General features: G+C 39.3%; 1 protein-coding gene across 1 annotated transcript in view; it reads left to right on the forward strand.

Moving 5' to 3' along the window:
* The window catches only part of ASAP1 (ArfGAP with SH3 domain, ankyrin repeat and PH domain 1), a 146,775-nt gene extending 130,221 nt beyond the window's left edge, over window positions 1–16,554 (forward strand). The window contains exons 26-31 of the mRNA XM_017746044.1: window positions 1–74; window positions 2,946–3,012; window positions 5,047–5,105; window positions 7,365–7,867; window positions 11,644–11,766; window positions 13,669–16,554. Coding sequence (XP_017601533.1) covers window positions 1–74; window positions 2,946–3,012; window positions 5,047–5,105; window positions 7,365–7,867; window positions 11,644–11,766; window positions 13,669–13,743 — 901 coding nt within the window. The 3' untranslated portion in view covers window positions 13,744–16,554. The remainder of the gene's footprint in view (window positions 75–2,945; window positions 3,013–5,046; window positions 5,106–7,364; window positions 7,868–11,643; window positions 11,767–13,668) is intronic.
* The last annotated feature ends 4,961 nt before the right edge of the window (window positions 16,555–21,515 follow it).

The following is a 21,515-nucleotide window of genomic DNA, read 5'->3' on the forward strand; positions in this document are numbered from 1 at the left end:
ACACAAAAGAACCCTCTCTGACCCACCAAGCCCACTACCTCATGGACCCCAGAATAAGGGCCCAATTCCTTGGGGTGAGTTTTGAATGCAAAACAAAAGGGCAGGGGAAAACCTTTATGATGGCTGATATATGATCTTTGGTTTCTTTTTACCTGGTGCTTGCTTTCCAATGATTGCAGCTTGATGGAACGTCAGCTCAGATAAATCAGCAGTTCTATCTTCTGTCACTCTGCCTTCCAGGCTGCTGCAGCCGAGTCTCACTTGAGAAAGCTGAAAATCCTCCACGCTCCCCTGGGGCCCAATCCATCCACTGCCTCCCTCTCCTGCCGTAGCTGCCCAGGCTCTGCCCTCACCCCGGCCCCTCAGCCACTGCTCTCCTCTGCCTCTGCCCCTGCCCCCTCCCCTGCTGCTGCTGTGCCCAGCTCAGGGACCCGCTGCAGGGATGCAGCTTTGGGGCACGCAGACCCCAGTGTGTCTGTGCAGGTCTCACAACTGCCTCTGGAGCTTTTTTCCGTGGGCTCTGGGCCGCACCTCTCCTGTAAAGTGTTCACACCTCGCTGGTGGGAATGTGTTGTCTTGATATGTATTTGGCTTTTGTGATGTTGTATGTACATACATAAAGACTGATAGGTTTGCATCCTTCTACCCGCAGAAGTTACACAGAAACAGTGCTTTTTAATTTTTTTTTTTTTACCAGGATACCTTTCTGACAGATGCTTTTTGGAAACTATTTTCCAGACTACTCAGATTCTTCCTCTTTTGAATAAACATTGCTCTATGCAGTCAAATGCTCTTGGTAGCTATAAATCTCAGGCCCATGTAATTTTCTGTGATTTTAGTCTTGGTGGCAGGATTTCCATGAATCTGTAAATTTTTTAACTGGAATCCAGTGTTTACATAGGTGCATCATCCATACACTACTTGTATCTTAAGAGAATCCTCTCTCTCTTCTAGTATAAACACACAATTACTAGCCTAAAATAAAAAATTGGTAACCTAAAAGCACCGTTTTTTTTCAGCAAATTGAGTTAAATGTAGTAAATCATGAAGTATTCATGTGTGATTTAATCTAGGATTCAATATGAAGAAAAGTATAGAGTCCAATGAAAAGCAAAGACTTTTTCTCAAGGAATACATGCAATGGAATTTTTTCACTTTTCTACTTCTCAGAGGTCTGGGATATGGAAAAAAAATATTTCCTATGTTCTGAAGTCTAACAGCCCTGTACTTCCTCAGAGGCATTAAAGACATTTTGAAGAGCTTGGACTTTAAAAATGTAAAAAATCCCAAATATTTAAGTCCAAAACAGCACCTAAAGTACCATATACTAGAATACTCTATAATGTAGCACTATTGGGATGAACAGTGTGATAGGAGTAGATGCTAAGCAAGTGCCAGCTTCTCCTTAAACACATTAGACAACAGATAAAGGAAGAAGAAAATATGGGAAAGGTGCAGGTGTGTAGTTGAAGGTGAAGAAGCCTGTAGCAGTAAAACACCTTGTCAGAGCAGGGCCAGAGAAGAATATTGCTTTTTCTGTCTCTTCAGTGCTTTTCAGGGCAGGCTAAGCTTCAGTGAATGGAAGAGGGACCTCTTCTCCCCGTTTTTCTTAGCTGAGATCTGTACAAAAGCTTGTTTCAAAGTCCATTTGGATTTTTAAGCAAGTATTAAATTTTGTGTTTATGAGAAGGAGTTTCTTGTATCTGCCTTTGTGTTTTTTGCGTAAGAGTATTGTCAGATGTTCACTGCTTTTCCTTTCAGAAGCTTTCTTCTTTGTTGTTATATTTCTTGCTATGTTGAATTTCAGCATTTGCTTTCTAATCTGTGCATTAATTGAAGTTTCAAGCAGAGCAATCCTTAGCTTATGTCTAAGCAAAATGAGTTACTATTCAAAGATGTTCTAAAAATGTCATACAGATTATTTTGTATTTCCATAGCAACCATGAGATATTTTTCCTTGCTTTATCCATAGGATCGACATGTTTGCTGCTTTACCTTAGTTCCTTTTTTGCACCACTTTTAAACACAAACATATTTTTAGCAAGGCACAGCATGAGCCTTTTCTGCTGTTTCATTTAGACATCAATGCGCCAAGAATGGTATTTAGAAAAATGTGTCATTCTTTTGAATGAGAAGTATTTTGTGTTCTTGGATCATTAAATGTCACTTTGCATCTATTTCAATGACAAAATTTACTAATGGTTGTTGAAGCTGGTTCTAAGATTAAGATATGCTATAATAGGAGAGGCAAAGGGCATGAAAAGGCATTAAACCAAACGAGTTGGTGTCATTATACCTTGAAAATGGTGATGGCTAATGAAGAGAAGCTTTCTGCTGAAGGAGTCCAGAGCACTTGGGTTTGGATCTTGCTGCCTTTTGACAGAATTCTGTATAGCCAGGATCTTTTCTTTACCAATGGCCAAAGTGCAGATTATGGGAACATACAGTCACTAAATCAGTAAAGGCTGTTCTTTACACAGGATAAAATACCAATGCTTAGAAATAAAATGTTTTGTGAATAAAATCAAATTCATGGTGGTTTTAAAAAGACGTGCCTTATAATGCAAAATGCAAACATTTGTGATAAATTTATCTGATACTGGCCTGCTGTATCTCCTTCTGTACAGAGCAAATTGAAACACTATTTCAGAAAAATGCCCTACAGCAATGTCATTCAATCTTCCCTTGCCAGGAGATGAGAGCTACGAGTGATTTGTTTTAAAACATGTTATATGAGAGGTCATCTTGGATTATTTTGGTCCCTCCTGCTTTTTCAGCTGCAAAATTATTAATAAACAAAAAAGTTAAAAATGATCTTTTAGACACGTTATATAGAAGATACTTAGAGGAATACATGTTTTTCTTTAAATTGCACCCTCTGCTGATTATATTTCAGTTATCCTAATTTTTTTTTTTTTAATTAATTGTCCTTTTTTTCACCTCAGGTAATGATTTGGGCCCACCTTCAACTAAGACTGCAAACAAGTTTGAGGGGATGTCTCAGCAGTCAAGGTAAAATCTGCATATATGAAGGCAAAGATGAAAATTTAAATAAATATAACTAATTTGTAAATTAGAAAAGGAAAGCCTTTCACAGGAAATAAAATCCTAGCTATGTTTCTTCATTAGTTTTCTGCATGCCTTACTAGCATACAAATACTTTGGCTCCATTGAGCCTCCTACGCTTTGTTCCTCGCTGTCCATGCACAATCCCTCCTTTGAGCAGGATGGACAGAACAACTTGTACCCGAATCTATCTGCTGCTCCTACAGAAGTGCTCTCCCAGCTGGGGAATGCTGCCTCAGACCGCAGTCCAGCAGGACAAAAGTTTTATTTTCATGTCTCCTGGCATTTCATTTTATCTGCTTCAGTGTGAGGTGTCCTGCCTTTAGCAGCAGTGTCACTCTGGGTACAGGCTGGCATCAAAGATGGCTCTGTAAGAGAGAGTTCATCTTAGTCTTCCAGTTTAGCTCTTTTCCACTCTGTCAGGCTTATGTGCTGCCACACAGTCTGCAGTAACACAAATTGCTTTTAGCTCGTAGTTCATCAGGTCTGTCCATTACAAGTGTCTTGTTCAATAGCTGGAGTAGTAAGGACAGCCATACATTGCTGTCACTTAGAGTTTGCTACTCCTCTGTCTGTGCTGTGATTCCAAAATCCTGGGGTTCAGAGTACGGTAATTCCAATAAACACCCGCCTGAGGCACACAGCCTTGCATGACCACAAGTGTGTGGGATGGGCTGTGACTGGGGATGGATGTGTAACCTCAAACAGGGCACAGCAGAAGATGTGTAGGAAGTTTCTGGACGCCCCCAGACTGTGATCTGCCTTGTCAGGACAGGCAGGGGACCTGTTGTTGGTAGCACAGCTGGCTTCCCATGTTTGCTGAATCCATCCAGCTGGCACAGGGCATTCAGGGAAAAAGTGGTGATGTTCCACAGCACAGAGAGCTGGGCCCATGCTAGCTATTTGTCAGACAAGGGTAAAGGTGTGGTCCTCGTACTCCATGGCATTAGAAAGAGGACAAGGAGCTGGCCTTCAATGATCTTTGTGAATCCCTTCCAACTCAGGATATTCTATAATTCTATGATTTATTGAATCAAGATTGAGCTTGGCTGTTCTTTCACTTTCATGTCATGATGTATTTTGGCTATTTAAAAAACAGCTAGAAATTAAAAGTGTTTCATCATGCTCATTTTGAAATGTTGGCTGCAGAGACAAGCAATACCAGAATCAAGGCTGTTAATGCAGAAGACTCTCTGCTCTGTTGAACATACTCTGGCAGCTTTCTCACTCTTCTTTTTTTCTTTTTTTTCCTTCTTTTTTGAGTCGTTATTTTGAGCTGATACTAATTTTTATTTATTTTTAGATTTTTATGCCTTAAATCAATTTGCTTTCTTCTCTTCTTCCACAGTCTTTTTCTATAAAAGTGACTTAGGTGTGGTTTTAGAGGAAAAACTTTGATGGGAATAGCTAACACATGTGTAATACAGGTTGACAGAGTAAAGCATGTTGTTTTCCCACAATAATCAGTATTTCCTGGGAGCACCAGAGACCTTGTCTCCTCCTGCAGCAGTGTGTGTATGATACAATATCATGCATGTGCAGGAGGCTACAAGGCACAGGCTCAGTCCTGGAAAACTTCACTGACATAAAGCACAGATTATGTTTTGTATGTTTCAGTTTAATTATTTTGAAGAACAAATTTTCCTTAAAGTTCAGAATCTGCCCACAGATTTGGTCTTTCAGCTTCACCTATTTTCAGAGTACATTTTGCATCTACCATAGTTCATAGAATATCTCTGCCCCACAGCACTGAACTTGTGTGAGGTTTGTATGTCTTTTTCTCTGAAAAAAAACCCCAAATTAATTCTTAACAGTGCTTTAAGTTTTGAGATTTATCCACAGACAAAGTGATTATACAAAAGAAGCACAATATATGTGGATTTGTTTGGGGATTTTTTATTTATGGATGTGTAAAGGGGAAAAATGAGAAATAAATATATAACAGTTGTAAGCACTAATAATTCATATCTGTTGATTTAGCACTGGGACTGCAAAGACTGCACTTGGCCCCAGAGTTCTTCCCAAACTACCTCAGAAAGGTAAGAGATCTCTTTGTGGTTGTTCTCATAATGGCATCTTTGAAGTGTGGGTGAAAGTAGATACTTGTTTTAAATATATGTATCTTTTCAGCAGAAATTTTATTTCTAAAATGCCACAAACCATGAAAGCTTCACAAGACTGAAAGGATTTTGGAAGATGGGGAAGGCTTTTATTAAACTGAAAAAAATACATCTAGGGAGGAAAAAAACCCATTAACTAATTGAAGCTGGAAAGACCTCAGGAGGTCCTGTGGTCCAGCCCAGCACTCGGAGCAGGGCCAACTTTCTGCCATGAGAGCAGGTTGCTCAAGGCCATGTCCAGTCACATTTTGAGTATCTCCATGAATAATTTCTCTGGGCTTCTGTTTCTGTCCTAGACCACTCTAGTTGTTTGTTTTTGGTTTTTTCCTAATAACTCTAAATCAAATTTCTTGATACCTTGGAGCAAACTGTATCTGTGCCATGTTCTGGCAATCAGGGTTGTGGTCAGTGCAACTACTTTGGAAAGAATCAGGTATTGTTACATGCTCATTTATATATCAATGGCAAACTTGCTGAGACCATCATCCCAGGGAACACCTTTCTTTTGGAAATGTTTTTTTCTAATCTCTTTAAACTCACACAGCAGGTTTTATTTAGTTTTTTTGAGTTGTTGCAACAATTGACTATAAAATAGAAAGTAGACCTACTTTGTAGCTTTGTCTGGATACAGAATCCATCAAAAATATGTTATATCCATATGAGTGAATGATCACAATAGGGCCTGAAGACCAGGAAATGCTCCTTGTCCAAAATTCTGAAGCTAGGTGTCTGAAATTGAGAGTGCAAATCATTTTTAATAGAAAAATAGAAAAGAAAATGTGAAATTTCAGCTTTATTAAATTACAATTGTTCTGACATGGTATCATCTTTTGAAAGAGACATGAATGATTTGCTAGGGTGGCACTGTGAAGGACATCAACACTTCCTTGATTTAAAATTATATAGGTGAATATTTAAGAAGGGCCAAATCAAAGCACTTTGATAAGGGCTGCTATCAGGATTTTTCATATCTCTTACTTTCCTCTCAAACCCATGTGGATAACCAGTGTGTGTACATCTGCTACGAGGTAAGTCTAGGACACAGAGCCATATACAGGGATCAACACAGACTTTTTTTAAAACAAGACATCTGATAGTAATTATACAATTTCTTCCATGGAAACTGTGCAAATGGGGTTTATTATTATTATTATTATTTTGATATAAGTAACCACAAATATATCATGGAAGTGTTTTACCACTGGCTGATATCCAAAGGGAGTGTTGTTGCTTTCATAGTCAAATGTCAGGCCACCTTTTTGGCTGGTAGAATACAGTACTAAAGTAATGCTGAATGCAATAGGAAATTGTTCCTCCTAGTCAAAACGTGTTACTTTCATCACAGGTTGTAAATTTTTTCTCTCCTGTCTCCCTTCATCTCTTTTAACATCAGGGTTATTTGGTTTAGGAGGTTGTGGGTTGGGGTTTTTTGTGTGTACTAATCCTTTTGTTTTTGAGGTATATTTCAGTTGAGTTTTCTTAGGGAGCTTAGCAGTAGAATCAATAGATGACACTGACAAAAAGAACTATTTGAAAATATAAATCGAATTTCCTTCCATCAAATCTGCAAAATACACATTTTAAAACTTTTTATCTTTACTTAATTGTAAATATATACAATAATTCCTTTTTTCTTAGTTTTAGTTTGAATGTCTATAGTACAGTATATTCTATACACTGCATAGATGTATGTGCTCACTCTCTTCTGAGCTATTTTACAAGTACTAATCTTGACAGTTAGGTGTTTTTTTGTCTGGAATTCAACTGTATATGTGAATAGTTGTCATTAAAAAGAAATTTTGTTACAATCACATCAATTGGTCCACATATAGGTGGTTTTGCAAAATCTTTTATTATATTTCATACTTTTTGGTTTAGGTCCAAAAAGTGATCACTTTATTTCATTTTAAGTAGATGATCTATGAATTGACATCTAATAGCTGTTGGAATAAGCACTGCTGGCCTCCAGGAGGAGCAATTAAATGAGACCATAGTGAACAAGGGTTATGTAAAGTTGTATTATCTTGTTTTTGTCATAGTCTAGGAGGACTTATGGGCAGTTATGGGGTTCAGTGACTGTGTGATCATTAACACAATTGCAGTTTTGATATATGCCTAACTTCTTCAGTATTAAAATATAAAGATTGTGGAAAACATTGTTTTACTCTTTTGTTTTAGTGGCACTAAGGAAAATAGAAACCAGTCATCATCTTTCAATAGATAAATCCCATCAGCACATGGAAATGTTTCAGAAGCCCTCACTGTCCATTGATATACCACAGAAACCACAGCCTGCAGACTTGCCCCCAAAGCCTCTGCCTCTGGAATTAACTCAGAAACCTCAAGTGGGAGATTTACCCCCAAAGCCTGGAGAACTACCCCCAAAGCCTCAGCTAGGAGACTTGCCACCAAAACCACAGCTTGGAGACTTACCTCCAAAGCCACAAATGAAGGACCTTCCTCCAAAACCTCAGCTAGGAGAGCTGTTGGCTAAAACTCAAGGTGGAGAAGCAGCACCGAAGCCTCAGCCCTCAGAGGCAAATCAAAAATCTCACTCCATAGATCTTTCTCCAAACGTACAGTCCAGAGACACTGTCCAAAGGCAAGCATCTGAAGAGTCTAATGACATAACACACACCCTGCCAGAAACCCCTGTGCCACTTCCCCGGAAAATAAATATGGTAGGTATTACTCCAGCGCCTTGGAAGTATCCATGGAAGGCTTTGAAGTTACTGTAGGACTTTCTGTGCACCCTTGCGCTATGCACACAAGGCAACATAAAGCTGTGGGCTGGGGTGGGGAATGAGGGGCTCTTTTTGTGCCCCAAAGCAGCTTCAGCAAATGTTGGGGGTTTACAAGGCCTCCTGCATGCTGAAACAAATACTTGCAACATAAAATAATTACCTTGGGAGCATGACAGTGTATTCAGATTTGCTGGCATTTATTTATTTATTTATTTTATCGATGCCAATCACAGCTCTGAATTGATGGTTTTCTCTGTTGCCTTTGCTCACAGGTCTGTATGCCTTAGAGTGCTAGAATATTTATATATTTGACTTTTGTAAGCTTTAAGATGGGAAGTTAGCATCTGTTGTCAGTAGATGCAAAATTTAAAGTAAAGTCAACTGTGCAAAAGTAGTAAATGTTCCTGTCATGAGTATGTAATGTTGATGTACTGAGGTGGTTGAGATGTAGGTTCAGATGAATTGATGAAGTGGCAAAATTGACATTACTGTGTGGTGTGTAGTAGCAGAGCTGGAACATTAACTTGATTCCAACCCCCAGTTCAACTTACTGTTCATCTTGCTAACCAGTGCAATTTCCAACAGAGGATTCTTAATGTATATGTAGAGTGAGATAACTGTGAAACTCCAGGGTTCTCTTAAGATTTTTGTCATGAAGAATACATCAAAAGAGAAATGGCTTTGTTTGTCAGATTGGCTATGCAAAGCACTTATGTAAAAAGTAAATAAGACTTCGTTCTAGTGAAACAATGAAAGCAGAGGGTGAGTTTCTGCCTTGTGCTTGTCTGAGGAAGAGCCCTCTGGAGCCATCATTCTGCTTGGCTTCTGGCATGGACTTGCCTGTAAGCTCCTGTCTGAACTGAGAACAGGGATGTTGCTTGGGCTTCCTGAGTGTTCTGGAATTTAAATATTACAGGGATCTGATCAAAAAATGTTTGTTTACTTATGTACTTTTAAATATAAGCAGGAAAATTATGCTGGTCAGTCTCAGCTACTTGTCACTTTATTAAAGAAGAAAAGAAAGCAAATAATGCATTACCTGTTTGGTTTGGTTACATTTTGCTTTTTTTAAAGTGTCACCCTACTGTATACAGAAAAATTCTGAGGAAAGGCTCTTTGTTCTCCAAACTCAGCCATTTTCACATGTGCAGTAAATTAAATAGTTCCACTGTTGTGCATTGATTGAAACTATTATATATCTTCCCAGTATATATATATATATATATATCCCCAAGTTTTTGCATGTGTTTGCATGCACATTTGTATTTCTTCTTGTTCAGTGCAGCCTTTTTTGCTTAAGTGATAATGTGCAAGAATTCCTCTTTGGAGGTATCTCGTCTCCATTTTCATCCTCTGGCTGTATCCTCTCCACAAAGATGGTGAAATGCTTCATCCCAGTGAGCAGTGAGACCCACAACAGCAGCCACAGTACCTGTGGGCACCTCTCTCTTGGGCTTGACTATTTAGCCACAAAACAGAGAAGCATAGATTTTTTTATTGGAAGTTTTAGAAAATGAATTGTTCTGAAATATAATTGTAGGATTCCAATGCTGATAATTTATAAGGATTTGAAAGGATATTTTTAGTGAAACAAAACTTGCACTGACTGCTTCTGAAATCACACTGAGCACTTAAGTGTTCTTTTGTGTGTGTGTGGTGGTTTTTATAAAGGAGACAAAACACTTATTTTTAAAGAAAAAAAAAAGTGTTGAATGTAAATAAGAGTGTGGTCAGATTATTAATGATCACAGCATCTCATTATTGTTCAGTCTTAAGCATAAAATCTCTTGTTAATAAGCACTTGTTGGGTACAGGGAGTCAGTGGGAGGTATTTGTTTTTTAGTTGCAGATTATATTTTCTGGAATTGCTTCCATTTCTTTACACACCAGTGCCACAAACTGTTCTGGAACACGAAGAAAATATGTTCTGGAACATATGTGCTCTCTACATATCCATCCTTTTTTATACCTTCCCACAATTAAATACACCTTGGGCTTGAATGCTGCTTTTTGTTGCTCTCCATAAAAGGAGTAAAATGTTAAAATCTGACGGAACCAGAGTAATTCCCATCATTTTTCATGTGCTCTTACAAGCTGAGTTCCATATAGTTTTCTAAGTTTAGAGGAATGTAAATTTCTTTATTCTCTTTATTGAACAAGACAATTTTTACCTTGCAGAAGTAATTGCTTCCCTTCATCACTGGAGGATTGATTGGGAGGGAGCATTCTTGGTTTGTAAATGTTCTCTAGAATTGAAAGTTGGGACTATCCCCAAGTACCCATTCCTGTTGAATTCCAGTCCCTAGTGCTAGATAAGATTTTTGTTTAAATTATATGAATATATTTTTGAAAGAGAGGAGGCATTCTTTGAAGTGACTTCTTACTGCAGCAAACCTTTGCTGCAAAAAAAAAAAAACAAAAACCCTTGATCTCATATAAACTTCATGTATTTCTGTTCATTTGTCTTGAGTATGGGGGTGTTTTTAGTTTTATGTTGTGTTAACTGCTTTCTCCCTTAAATCCCTCTATAATTGTTATTTTTCTGTACCTTGAGTTTAGTGTGAGTGCTTTTTTTAGTGTGTCTGTTCTGCTATTGAGCTGCAGGGATTTTTTTTTTTTTTGCCAAAACATGGAGGAATTTCAAGTGGGTAGGTAACAGCAAAGAGAAGACTCCCTAGGAAATTTCCTCTGTGGAGTTAGTTTTGGCTCAAATTCCTCTAAACCTGCTGACTTTTCTCTTCATAGCCCTTCTGCTTCTCATCTCCTTCTGCTCTTCTTAGGTTTTTGCATTCTTGTCATCTGATTACTTCTCTTAAAAGAAGTAACTGTAGGTTTTGAAGAGGTGGGTATGAAAATACAGGAATATAAAGTAGCAAGAGTGTTTTGCTGTGAATATTGCTTACTTACTCTATTTGGAAATAATTTAAGTCATCTTCCCTGCCATAAGAAACATATGTTTGGGGAGGAGTCCGTGGCTGAGGCTTTTTTCATATGAATTAGCAGTATGCAGCAAAGTATGACCTAGAAAATACTTGGACTCAGAATGGTAGAGCTGTGAGAAAATCTAGTGTGAATTATCATCAGAAAATAGTACTGCCATCTGACATTAAGGTAATTTTAGTAAGAAATTGCTAACATTTGGATGGAAAAATTGCTAAAAAAATAATTTCCAGTCCTGTAAGCAGATTTGAAATCAAAGAATACTGTATTTTTGCGCTAGATCCAAACCCAAAACTGTAAGGAATACTGGGATTTCAATGCAGCATTTTCTTCAGTCCTTACCTCTATTGGAACATTTAGAGGAGAGTGGATTTAATTTTCTGTTCATGGTGGTTTTTTTGGTGAAGTATGTATTAAAGGAGAAAGAGGGTGTTTGTAGACTAGAACAATGTAAAGACATTATTTAAACTTTCTTCACCAGAGGAAGCAGAGGTTACTTAACATGTTAAGCACTACACATTAAGTTCTGCTGGGAGTTCTGAATCTTAAGAAAAAGAAAATCTACACCTGTATAAGTAACTTTTTATTTTATTTTTTTTAATATCCTTGTTGAAACAGAGTTTTTGGATTTCTGTATTCCCAATTGCAGGGAAAGTAATTGATAGTCTTCACTTTCTTGTAAAACAAAACACAACTAAAAGGCAAAATTCATATCATATCTATTTTTTCTCTGTTATTCATGTCCTTCATCTCAAACTTCATTCTATTTTTAGGGGAAAAACAAAGTTAGGCGAGTGAAGACCATTTATGACTGTCAGGCAGATAATGATGATGAACTCACATTTGTTGAAGGAGAAGTAATTATTGTAACTGGTGAAGAGGACCAAGAGTGGTGGGTATGTATCTTTCCCTTTTACAGTTCCACATAATTTCTTTATGCCTTTATAGGAAAGCCTCTTTTTCCAAATGTGGAGGGTTTCTTTTTATTTTTGTTTGTAGGTGGTGGCTTTTGTTTTGCTTTGATTTTTTTTGTTTCTTTTTCCTGAGCTAACAGCCAGCCCTTAAACTTCTATTAGGGAAAAGCCCTTTTATCTGGGAGAGAGAGTCTGTTAGAACCATCCCCGCTAGGTTTGGCTTTATTGCTGCCTCATACAGCACATATTTACATGTCCCTCTCTCTGGAATGCACACAGCCTTTCATTAAATGAAGAAGTGGTGATTCTTACTTCATTTAACAAACTTAAAACCTCCATGAAAATGAGATGTGTAATTACTTCAGATCACCCAAAATGTTAAGTTATACCTACAGGGGTTCCTGGAAATCTGAATAATAGTTTGTAATTGGTGCTATAGGCTGATGGTTTTCTCCTTACATGAGGGGCAGATAACATTTTCTTTCTCTTCTTCCCTCTCATGTCCCTGTTTCATACCATACTCCGCCTACTATGGACTGTCTATTCTTCAAGTGCTAATAGCAGGTTTTTCTCAACCGCACATGAAGGCTCTAGCCTTTCTTGACAATCCAGCTCATGTCCCTAAAGCCCTGCTACATCATATTTCCCTGCCAAAGAATTATTGCTGGGGATAATGAGACAGATTTCATTTGACTAAAACAAATTCTAATTGCATTGCTGCCTGTGATATCCTAATCTGAGTGCAGCACAACCTTCGCTGTTTTGTTTCCAGCTACGTTTTCCTCTCACTCATCATGTAAGTGTGGAAGATTTTCAACTGAAAAGCTGGTATCAAAAGGGCAGTGCCCAGTGAGAAGTGTCTGTGTTGCCCATATCACCCAGTCCCTGATTACTCCTGCATTCCTTTCTGGATCTGTTTTGTGAAGTGGCTTTTTAAGCCCCTTGGGGACATGCCCAGCAAGTCCCATGAAGCGCCCCAGTGTGAGTGTTTCTGAGAAGGGAAACGAGGGCTCTTGACTCACATGCTTCAAAACTTTGGCTCTTCAAGAGGAAATGGCCAGCCCTGTATGTTTCCTCTTCCCATTTTGTAAGATTGTGGAAGAGGAAGGAAGGTACACCATTATTCTGAAAGTAGTGAGCAGCACTGTAGCAGGGTGAGAAGAGGGTTATGTGGTCAGTCAGGGCTGCTGCTCCAGTGCTATTCAACAGTTTATAATTATGCATTTTAAAGATGGAAAGTTCATATAAAATACGCCATTATTTTCTATCTCTTTGAATAAGTTTTTTAGCTATTTCTTTATAAATAATCATTATACAGTTGAATATGAAGGATACTTAATCAGACAACACTGTGATTTGTTATAAACACTACTATGCATCTAAATCATTAGGTATCATACTAATTCAATGAGAAAATAGCTGGGCTTTTATCACCTTAAGTAAGTGAAACATGCTGACTATCATAAGTGACTTCACAACTGTAGCAGACCATTCCCTTCAGTGAGATGTTCAGGATTTATTCACTTAACTAAGATAAGTGGTTTTCAGAGATGTTACTGAAAATTGGCCTATCAGACAAGAGAAAATCAGGCTTCTGTTTTGGTGAGATTCTTGAAATTCAGTGATGTATGTAAGTTTTCTTAAAGGAGTTTTGTTCTCTTTAGATTTAACTGACTTCCTTCATCTTATTTATAATATGCTTGTGCATAGTTTAATTTTGTTCCTTTACACAAATTCAAATGTTAACTACGGTCTGCTTCAGACTGTCCAAGAGGTTGCAGAGCTTCTGTGAGCAGTTCTGCGGCTTTTGAATGAAGTGAATGCAGTCTGTGAAGTCTGTGTGTACACATGCACATCTATATATCTTCTTCTCCTGTGTTGCAGATTGGCCACATCGAAGGACAGCCAGAGAGGAAAGGGGTCTTTCCAGTGTCCTTTGTGCACATTCTGTCAGACTAGTCAAAAGAAATCAAACAAATCCTAAACTTGAGCATTGCACATTCTTCATGCAAGACGGGCTTTTTTAGCAAAAGCGAACGCTGCTGCCTCCCTGTAATCCTGTGCACAATTGTATATATAGCTGCTGTTACAAATTAAGAATTCATTTAAGTTTCACCTCATGAGGTTGAATTATATGTATTGTAAATATACTGTGTTATTCTGCCTTTGCCAGTATTATGGTAGCCTTGGAACCTGGCACGCCTTATCGGGTTTGTTGAAGCCATCCTGGGCATTTAGCACTTCCATCTCTGTCCGTGCTGTCCCAAAAAAGTGGACTGCCAGCTTTCCAGCATAGGTGGTCTCTGTCACCCATGTAACTGTACAGAAATGACTGTTCCTAATAACTTGGTATTCTCAATATACAATTAGCAGAAAGTTAGAATGAGTGAATGGTTTTGGACAATTTAAAGATCAGTCTGCAGTTCATAAGTGTATGCAGTTTACAGCTATGAAACCCACTTTGGTATTTATTTAATATAGTGCTCAGTTAAGTGTAATTATGAAGACAAATATTCACTGACTTTACAGATAACAGTAATGTTTTACAGTGTGCATACAGCATTTCATGTTTATATTACGTGGACCTATGCCAAACTGTGATTGCAGTTCCCCTGTGATATTACCTCACTATAAAAAGTTACAAATTTATTTCATTCAAAAACTTATTTTAATGAAAATTAGTCATATTGTTCTTTAGTAGATATATGTGAAATTTGCTGGTTTCTTTCACTGAATTCTTAGTAACCAAGGACTTGTAGCAAATGTTAACTGTTGCCATTGTGCATGCATTTAGATGCTTACTTGAAACCTGCCTTTGTACAAAAGTAGTACTCTAGTCATATAGCTACATTTGAGGAAAAGAACATTTTACCTTAATTGCTATTCAGATTTAATGTGAGCTTGCAACAGTATTTGTTTATAGCTAAATTGGCTCTTTGAAAAATGATTTTGTGGGGTTTTTTTCCTCTGTCTTCAACCTTGCTAAAAGTTAGTTACCTAAAATAAAAATTTTTAGTGGTGAAATAGGATAAATTTAAATTATTTTTAATGCTCTAAAAAGTGAAAGCTAAGATGACCTCTCGTGCATTTGATCAGGCTGGTAATGATAGATCTCAGATCACAAGGATCAGGCTGGTTTTCATGGAGTTCACCAAACTGTGACAGTAATGGTCGTAGCCCAAAGCACAAAGTAACAGACATACTGTCAAAAAGCTAATTTTTAAGAAAATCTTTGGAAGGCTGCATTTGACCTGAGGTTTCTTGAAAGTCGGTATAAAGTTGCATTGCCAGAAAACACTTCAATGTTTTACTGGAAACTTTAATTTCCTGTGTTACTTTCAACATAATTTTTAATCTTTTGAAACATCATGTGGTTGTGTTTTTCCCATGGTTTGTCTGTAGCGGGTTCCATGACTTTCATATGTAGTTTTGTATTACTTGCTTTAAATGTTATTTTGGCTTCAGTACCTAGTGCTGCTATTTCAAAGCAGATTGTCTTGGCTGCATGGAAAGATTTTCATTTCATAAAAGCACATCTCAGACTTTCTGAGGGCTTTCATTTCTAATACAGTTTTACAAGACTGTAGTCAGTGAATATTTAATTCTGTTTGTGGTTAATTTAGAAACAAATACCAGTCTAAATCCCACACAAAAATATGAAAATCATTTATCAACTGTCAATGGTTTTATCATTTACAAAAAAAAATAATTCAAAAAAAAATTATGCAATGAGTGAGTGAGCCTGCTAGCATCTAATCTTCAGTATTACCAGCTCCAGTATTTCAGACTTTATTCTGTTTTTATGGAAAGGAAGTCAGGTTTAGCATTTATTTAGCATTCCATTTTATCCATTACTACAATGTTTTAAGTTGCATTAAAGAACAAAACCTATTCACTTTTGTGGTCAATTGTATTTTTAAGTGATCTTGAAATAAACTGATAAATGCAAATCATATAAAGAAAACCTAGGCATGTAAAATTATGTAGAGTCAAATGTCTATTCTTTTCTACGCTCTTTAAAATAGTATACATATGCATTTTATAAAATTAAATGAGTTCCATCAGGAACAATAGTTCTGTTTATTCTGGCTTATTGTGGGTTATAAGAAATCTGAAAATGTATGATATTGATTGAGTTTAAGTACAGTATTATATTTGAACTCAATGAGCCACTGTCTGCAATTTTGTATATGACATAGTATTTGGAAAGTCTAAATCTTTATGGAAAATTAGCTGATAAAGGGTTGGGGGGAGGGGCAGGGGAAGGTGCCCCCAGAGGGGGAAGTTTGCTCTGCAGATGATGTCTTATTTACTGTTGAACAACAGTTGCTATTTATTTTTTTATTACATAGTACATCAACGTGTACAGAAATAAGATCTGGTCATGCCACTAGTTAAAATCTTGAGTTCTCATTGAATGTTAAGGTAAAACATCAGTACACATGTCTATTCACATGTATTTAATGTGACAGTTTTTGAGTACTGTATGTGTTAATTTCTACTTTTTTAATATTTAAAATTGCTTTTAAATAAATGTATTCAGTTGATCCCAGATATCTGAACAAGGCCCTTTTTGTCAACTGGAATATCTTCTAGGAAGAAAGTCTGGATTCCAAACAGGTAGAACTAAGACACTTGAAATGTTTTCTCTTGAATATAAAGCACTCCTTATATAATGCAATTAAATGTGTATCTCTTTAACAGCTGTTAAATATGGATGCAATTGCCTTTATCTGGAAAACTTTACTTACTAAAGTTAGCATCAAACCACTTGTTTTGTCCCTGAGTTTCGATTGCTTTCTCTCTGGCCTCAGCAGGCTCTGTGGGCTCCCAGCCCCCTCTGTGTTGTTTCCACAGCAGCCCGTGGGGCAAAGGAACCATCCACAAACTCTGTCCGTGGGCAGGATCTCCCAACCCAACAGCAGCTCTCACACCAACTAGAGCAGTACTAGCCTTTCCTGGATGGAGTGGCTTTGTTGCTTAGAATTTCAGTTCTGACCCAGCTTGCAGAGGTTATATTTCCCCCTGACTCAGTTCTTGGATGTTTCTCATTTAAGACCCATTCCTGTCAAAGCTACTCCGAAATGAACAAATCACTTGAAATTGCTAGAAAGCAACGGGAACATCCTTTAGCCAGAGGAAAAGCTGGAGTGTGAAGCTTTCAGATCTGGTTTGTATCAAGAACAGTAGCTGCCACAGCACAAGGCTCAGGAGAGTGCTGTGGTGAAAGCTTCTTCAGACTGAGCTGTGGCACTGGTGTGGTGTCCCACCGTCACAGAACATTCTGCTTGCTTTGTTTGTGGCTTTCAAATCTACATAGGCTAAACATGGAATCTACATAGGCTAAACATGGGGGGTTGGAGCAGGGACATATGGATGTGGGGCAGGAGAATCAGTCTGGTTAAATATCCTGCTCTTTCTCAATTTCTACTGTGTCACAATGTTTCAGATAACAGCATTCAGAGAGACATTAATTCTAACGGCCTCAGTTCTCTGTCCTACTTGTATTACGTGTTCTTCAGTGACATGTATTGATTTCCTTTCCTAAGTCACAATTGAGGTGGATATCTCATACACTGTTTGGAGCAGCAGAGAACAATTCTTGCCCAGAGAACTCCCTTGTTGTTCAAAGTTTCAGTCTCCTTACCCTTCTCCTGGCAAACCTCAAGCTCATAATTAAGCAGAAAACTGGCAATCTATATCGATGAAAGTAGTGCAAGTATTAAATACCAAAGAATGAAACTCAAAATAGCTCCCTACTGCACAACAAAAACCAAACAGTTCAACCCTATAAATCTGATTTTTTTTCAAATTCTTCCCCTCCTCAGCTCTAGTTCTGTGTGACAGTTCACCTGAGCACCAACAGAAAACAACTTTATTTTCCCCTGCTCCACACTGTTACAGTTTCATGCCACTTCCTCCCTAGACTTGGAACCCTTCTGTGCTGTGGAACCAGAACATGACAGAGGAGCAAATGTCCCTAAATAAATAATCCGCTTCAGACCTTACATTCTTACAGAGAGCTTCTCACCTTAAGAGTTTAAGGCTCTTGGGGCTGCTTTTATTAGACCCTTTAGCTTTTCTGAAACAGCTGGAGGTTTTTCAGGTGGATACAAAATGCACACACAACTGTAAGATGTTTTCCTCTGCATAGCTGCAAGACAACAGTTGTCTTATCTAATACAAACTAACCATTCTAAATTGTCCTAATGACACTTCCAGGGCTATACATAACATGATTTACAGCTCTGTCATCTGCTGAGGGAGTGCTCAGGTTTCTTCTTGAGATAAGCTAAGTGCTGTTTGTCAACTCGTGCTTAAGCTGACTCTCCCCCCTCCCCCCCCGAGCTGCGGCCGGCACAAAACCACCCCCCAGAGAGCTTCTCACCTTAAGAGTTTAAGGCTCTTGGGGCTGCTTTTATTAGACCCTTTAGCTTTTCTGAAACAGCTGGAGGTTTTTCAGGTGGATACAAAATGCACACACAACTGTAAGATGTTTTCCTCTGCATAGCTGCAAGACAACAGTTGTCTTATCTAATACAAACTAACCATTCTAAATTGTCCTAATGACACTTCCAGGGCTATACATAACATGATTTACAGCTCTGTCATCTGCTGAGGGAGTGCTCAGGTTTCTTCTTGAGATAAGCTAAGTGCTGTTTGTCAACTCGTGCTTAAGCTGACTCTCCCCCCTCCCCCCCCGAGCTGCGGCAGGCACAAAACCTGCACGTCTTGGCTGGTTCTGGTCAGCTGCTGTTCGGGAACAGTAAAAACGATAGTGTGTTACGGTACAGGCTCTGCCTTGTTCCTCTGCAAATTACAGAACAGATCCCCCCGGCTGCAGCAAGGCGGATGTCTGCTCCAGTCCTTTTGTAATGGTGGGGGCAGGGAGGAGCAGTTTGTGACAGCTGTCACATCTGCTAAGCTGTCAGAGCAGAGAGGAAGCTGATCGGTCATTTTCTGCACCACCTGAAGAATATTTTGAACGAGGTTTAAGCTTACCTGGAACTTTAAAACCAGTGTTAACTCTGTTAATGATGTTCCTACCAGTTTGACTTTGGTTCTTGTAGTGTCTGATTGAAAAAGCCCTTCCCCTTGTGCTTTTTGCTCTTCTCTGAAAGGCTATGTGGGACTAGGTCCATTTCCACGTGGGATTTTTTCCCCCAGGGCTTAAAGATAATTTTGTGCCTCAGTTACCACCAGAAATTATGAACCTGATTTCTCTCTCGCAGTACCATTGAGTAGATGAATCAACCATGAACAGTCAAACACAGCTGTTCTAGAATGGCTGTATTAGAGGTTGTTTCATTGTATTTAACTTTGTTCACTTCAAAACAGTAGCATTAGGCTTTGTTTTTTGATAACTAATTAATTTGTCCAGTCTTTTCTTCAGGGAATGCCCAGGAATAACTTAATACCTCTGCTGGTAAACTTACAAGCTTAAGTCTTAAGCTGCTCTTAAACCTAGTTCAGTAATGTTTTTCATCTCTCCCTGCTACAGTTAAGTGTCAACAGTCCCTCTGAGCTGGAGTTCTTAGTCTTTAAATAAAATTCAAAAACTAAGGTATCAGAAAGGACTGGAATGTGCTCCTGAAATTCAAACTGAAGGAAAGACAAGCCACCTTGAGCTGAATGTGCACAAAAGAGGTCAGCAGCTGCTTGGTGATTAAGCAGGGGTTTATCAAGGTTTTCTGGTGGAGCCTGCAGATTTCCTTAATGACCTGGTGACACCAGTGGCCACTTGCTGCTTTTGACACCTGAAAGACAAAGCAGACAATTTTTTTCAAGTAAGTAAAGGTTCTACTGCCTGTAATCACCTGTCTGTTCAGCAGACCATCCCATCCATGGCTTCAGATCTACATATCCAAATATCCCTTTATGCACTGTAGGGTTTGAATTCAGAGCTGTAGCCCTACTTTAACAACTGTAGGCAGGAAAGCAAGAGCCCCAGGTAGCTGAGCAGCAAGTGAGCTGCAGCCAGCCACATGCTGTCATTTCAGCTGAGATTTTTTACCTACCCAAGAGCTGGAAAAAAAGCCTTGGGGAGCAATTCCAGGACCACTGCAGTCGTTCTGACCTCTGTGGATAGAAGCATAGGGATGAAGGGCAGATTTGTGATCCAGGATATTCCTCAGTCTCTGTCCTCCCTACAGGAACTGGGCCAAGCTCTGCAGAAAGAAACAGGAGAACAAATGCTAAACCTGCCTTGAGGGTGCACAGAGCTGCTGGTCTGCTTAAAACAGAAGTTTGGCAGTCTGGACATCTGGAGAGCAAGCAACAGCTTCATCTGAAGTGAACTGACACCAAGTGACTGGAAGATAGGGAGTTCCAAGGTTTTTGCGGAGTATGGAAATAAATCTGAGCTCTACAGGTGTTACAAGGTGGAGGTGTGAGAAGAGCAGGAGATGGGGACCATCGCAAACCACAGCTTGGACACCTATGAAGGAGTATAAATTACTCCATTGTTGATGTGAAGATCAATCATAAGGAGTCAGCAGCTCCTCAGTGAGCGTTGCCTCTAGGCTAGCCATAGCCATTACCTGAGATGTCAAGGTAATGCAGAGACTCCAGTAAAGTGAAGGTTCCTTGTCCAGAAGAAGCAGCAAGATCTAAGCAAACAACACTTGGGGTGGGAGGGCAGCAGGGCAGTGAGACCATCTGCTCAGCATTGTGCAAGTAACTGCTGTAATTGCTGGGCCCTGAGAAGGAGCAGAAGGGCCTGTGCCTCCACTTTTGGCTGTAAGCAAGGAGGTGCTGCCGCCCTGACAGAGCAATCTCTGGCTGCAGCCTCACGCAGGACCCAGGTCCACCGTTAGATGTGGTTCTGGTACTCCCACTACCTCCTTGGAGGAGATCTGGAACAGTCACCTTGCTTAGGGACGGATCATCCTTTAACTCAGCACTTACGTTCCCAGACAGGTCTGTCTGGATGAGACGCCACTGGCTCCAGCAGAAAAGTTCCTTCTGTTCCCCCTTCCCTGCCGGGATGCAGAGAAATTGAGAGAAAAAAACCACAAACCTAGAAATTTGGAGGTGGAAAACCTCTCTCTACTTTAAAACCCTTGAGAGCAGGATTTGTTCCTCTCACTTGCCCATGGCAGTGTTCCATCTAAATGTTTTTCATGCAAAGTGTAACCCCTGGTAAAGTTTATTTAGATGGGGGCTGCCAAGGGCCATCGCTTCCCTCTGTCTGTAGAGCAGGCACCTGCTCTGCCTATGATCCACAGCTTTAGCCGCTAGCCTGGTGGAATATAAAAGAAGGCACCTAAAAAAGAAGGAATATAAAAGAAGGAGTATAAAAGAAGTGTAGTACTTCTGCATAGGGGTCCCAATACCTATGTGACTTCTCAGCACCCCAGCCTCACTGCTGCCCATGTCTCCATCTGCTCTGGGCAAAAGACAGGACTTGCAGCCATTGTGGCAAGACCCCAGGCCTCAGGGGCTGCAGAGTGAACTGGAGCATCACAGCCCCCTGCCAGTGACTGAGAGCAAAGCTGGGCAGCAAAATGCCATTTAGAGAAATTACCTTAAGATGTGTTACCCACACCTAATCCCTGTCCCTTCCTGAAAGGGATTGATGGTGCAAGAGAACAACAGCATCTGTTGCTGGAGGGAGAGCTTCCTGAGGAGCAGATGGGGAGGCTGTGTCCTGGGGGGACCCTCACTCCTCCTGCAACCGAGATGTCATCAGTTGTCAACAGGATGGACAAGATGAAGAAGAAACAGAGCAA

The sequence above is a fragment of the Corvus brachyrhynchos genome, unplaced genomic scaffold (assembly GCF_000691975.1).
Source record: "Corvus brachyrhynchos isolate BGI_N302 unplaced genomic scaffold, ASM69197v1 scaffold28, whole genome shotgun sequence".
In the NCBI taxonomy this organism is placed as follows: domain Eukaryota; kingdom Metazoa; phylum Chordata; class Aves; order Passeriformes; family Corvidae; genus Corvus; species Corvus brachyrhynchos.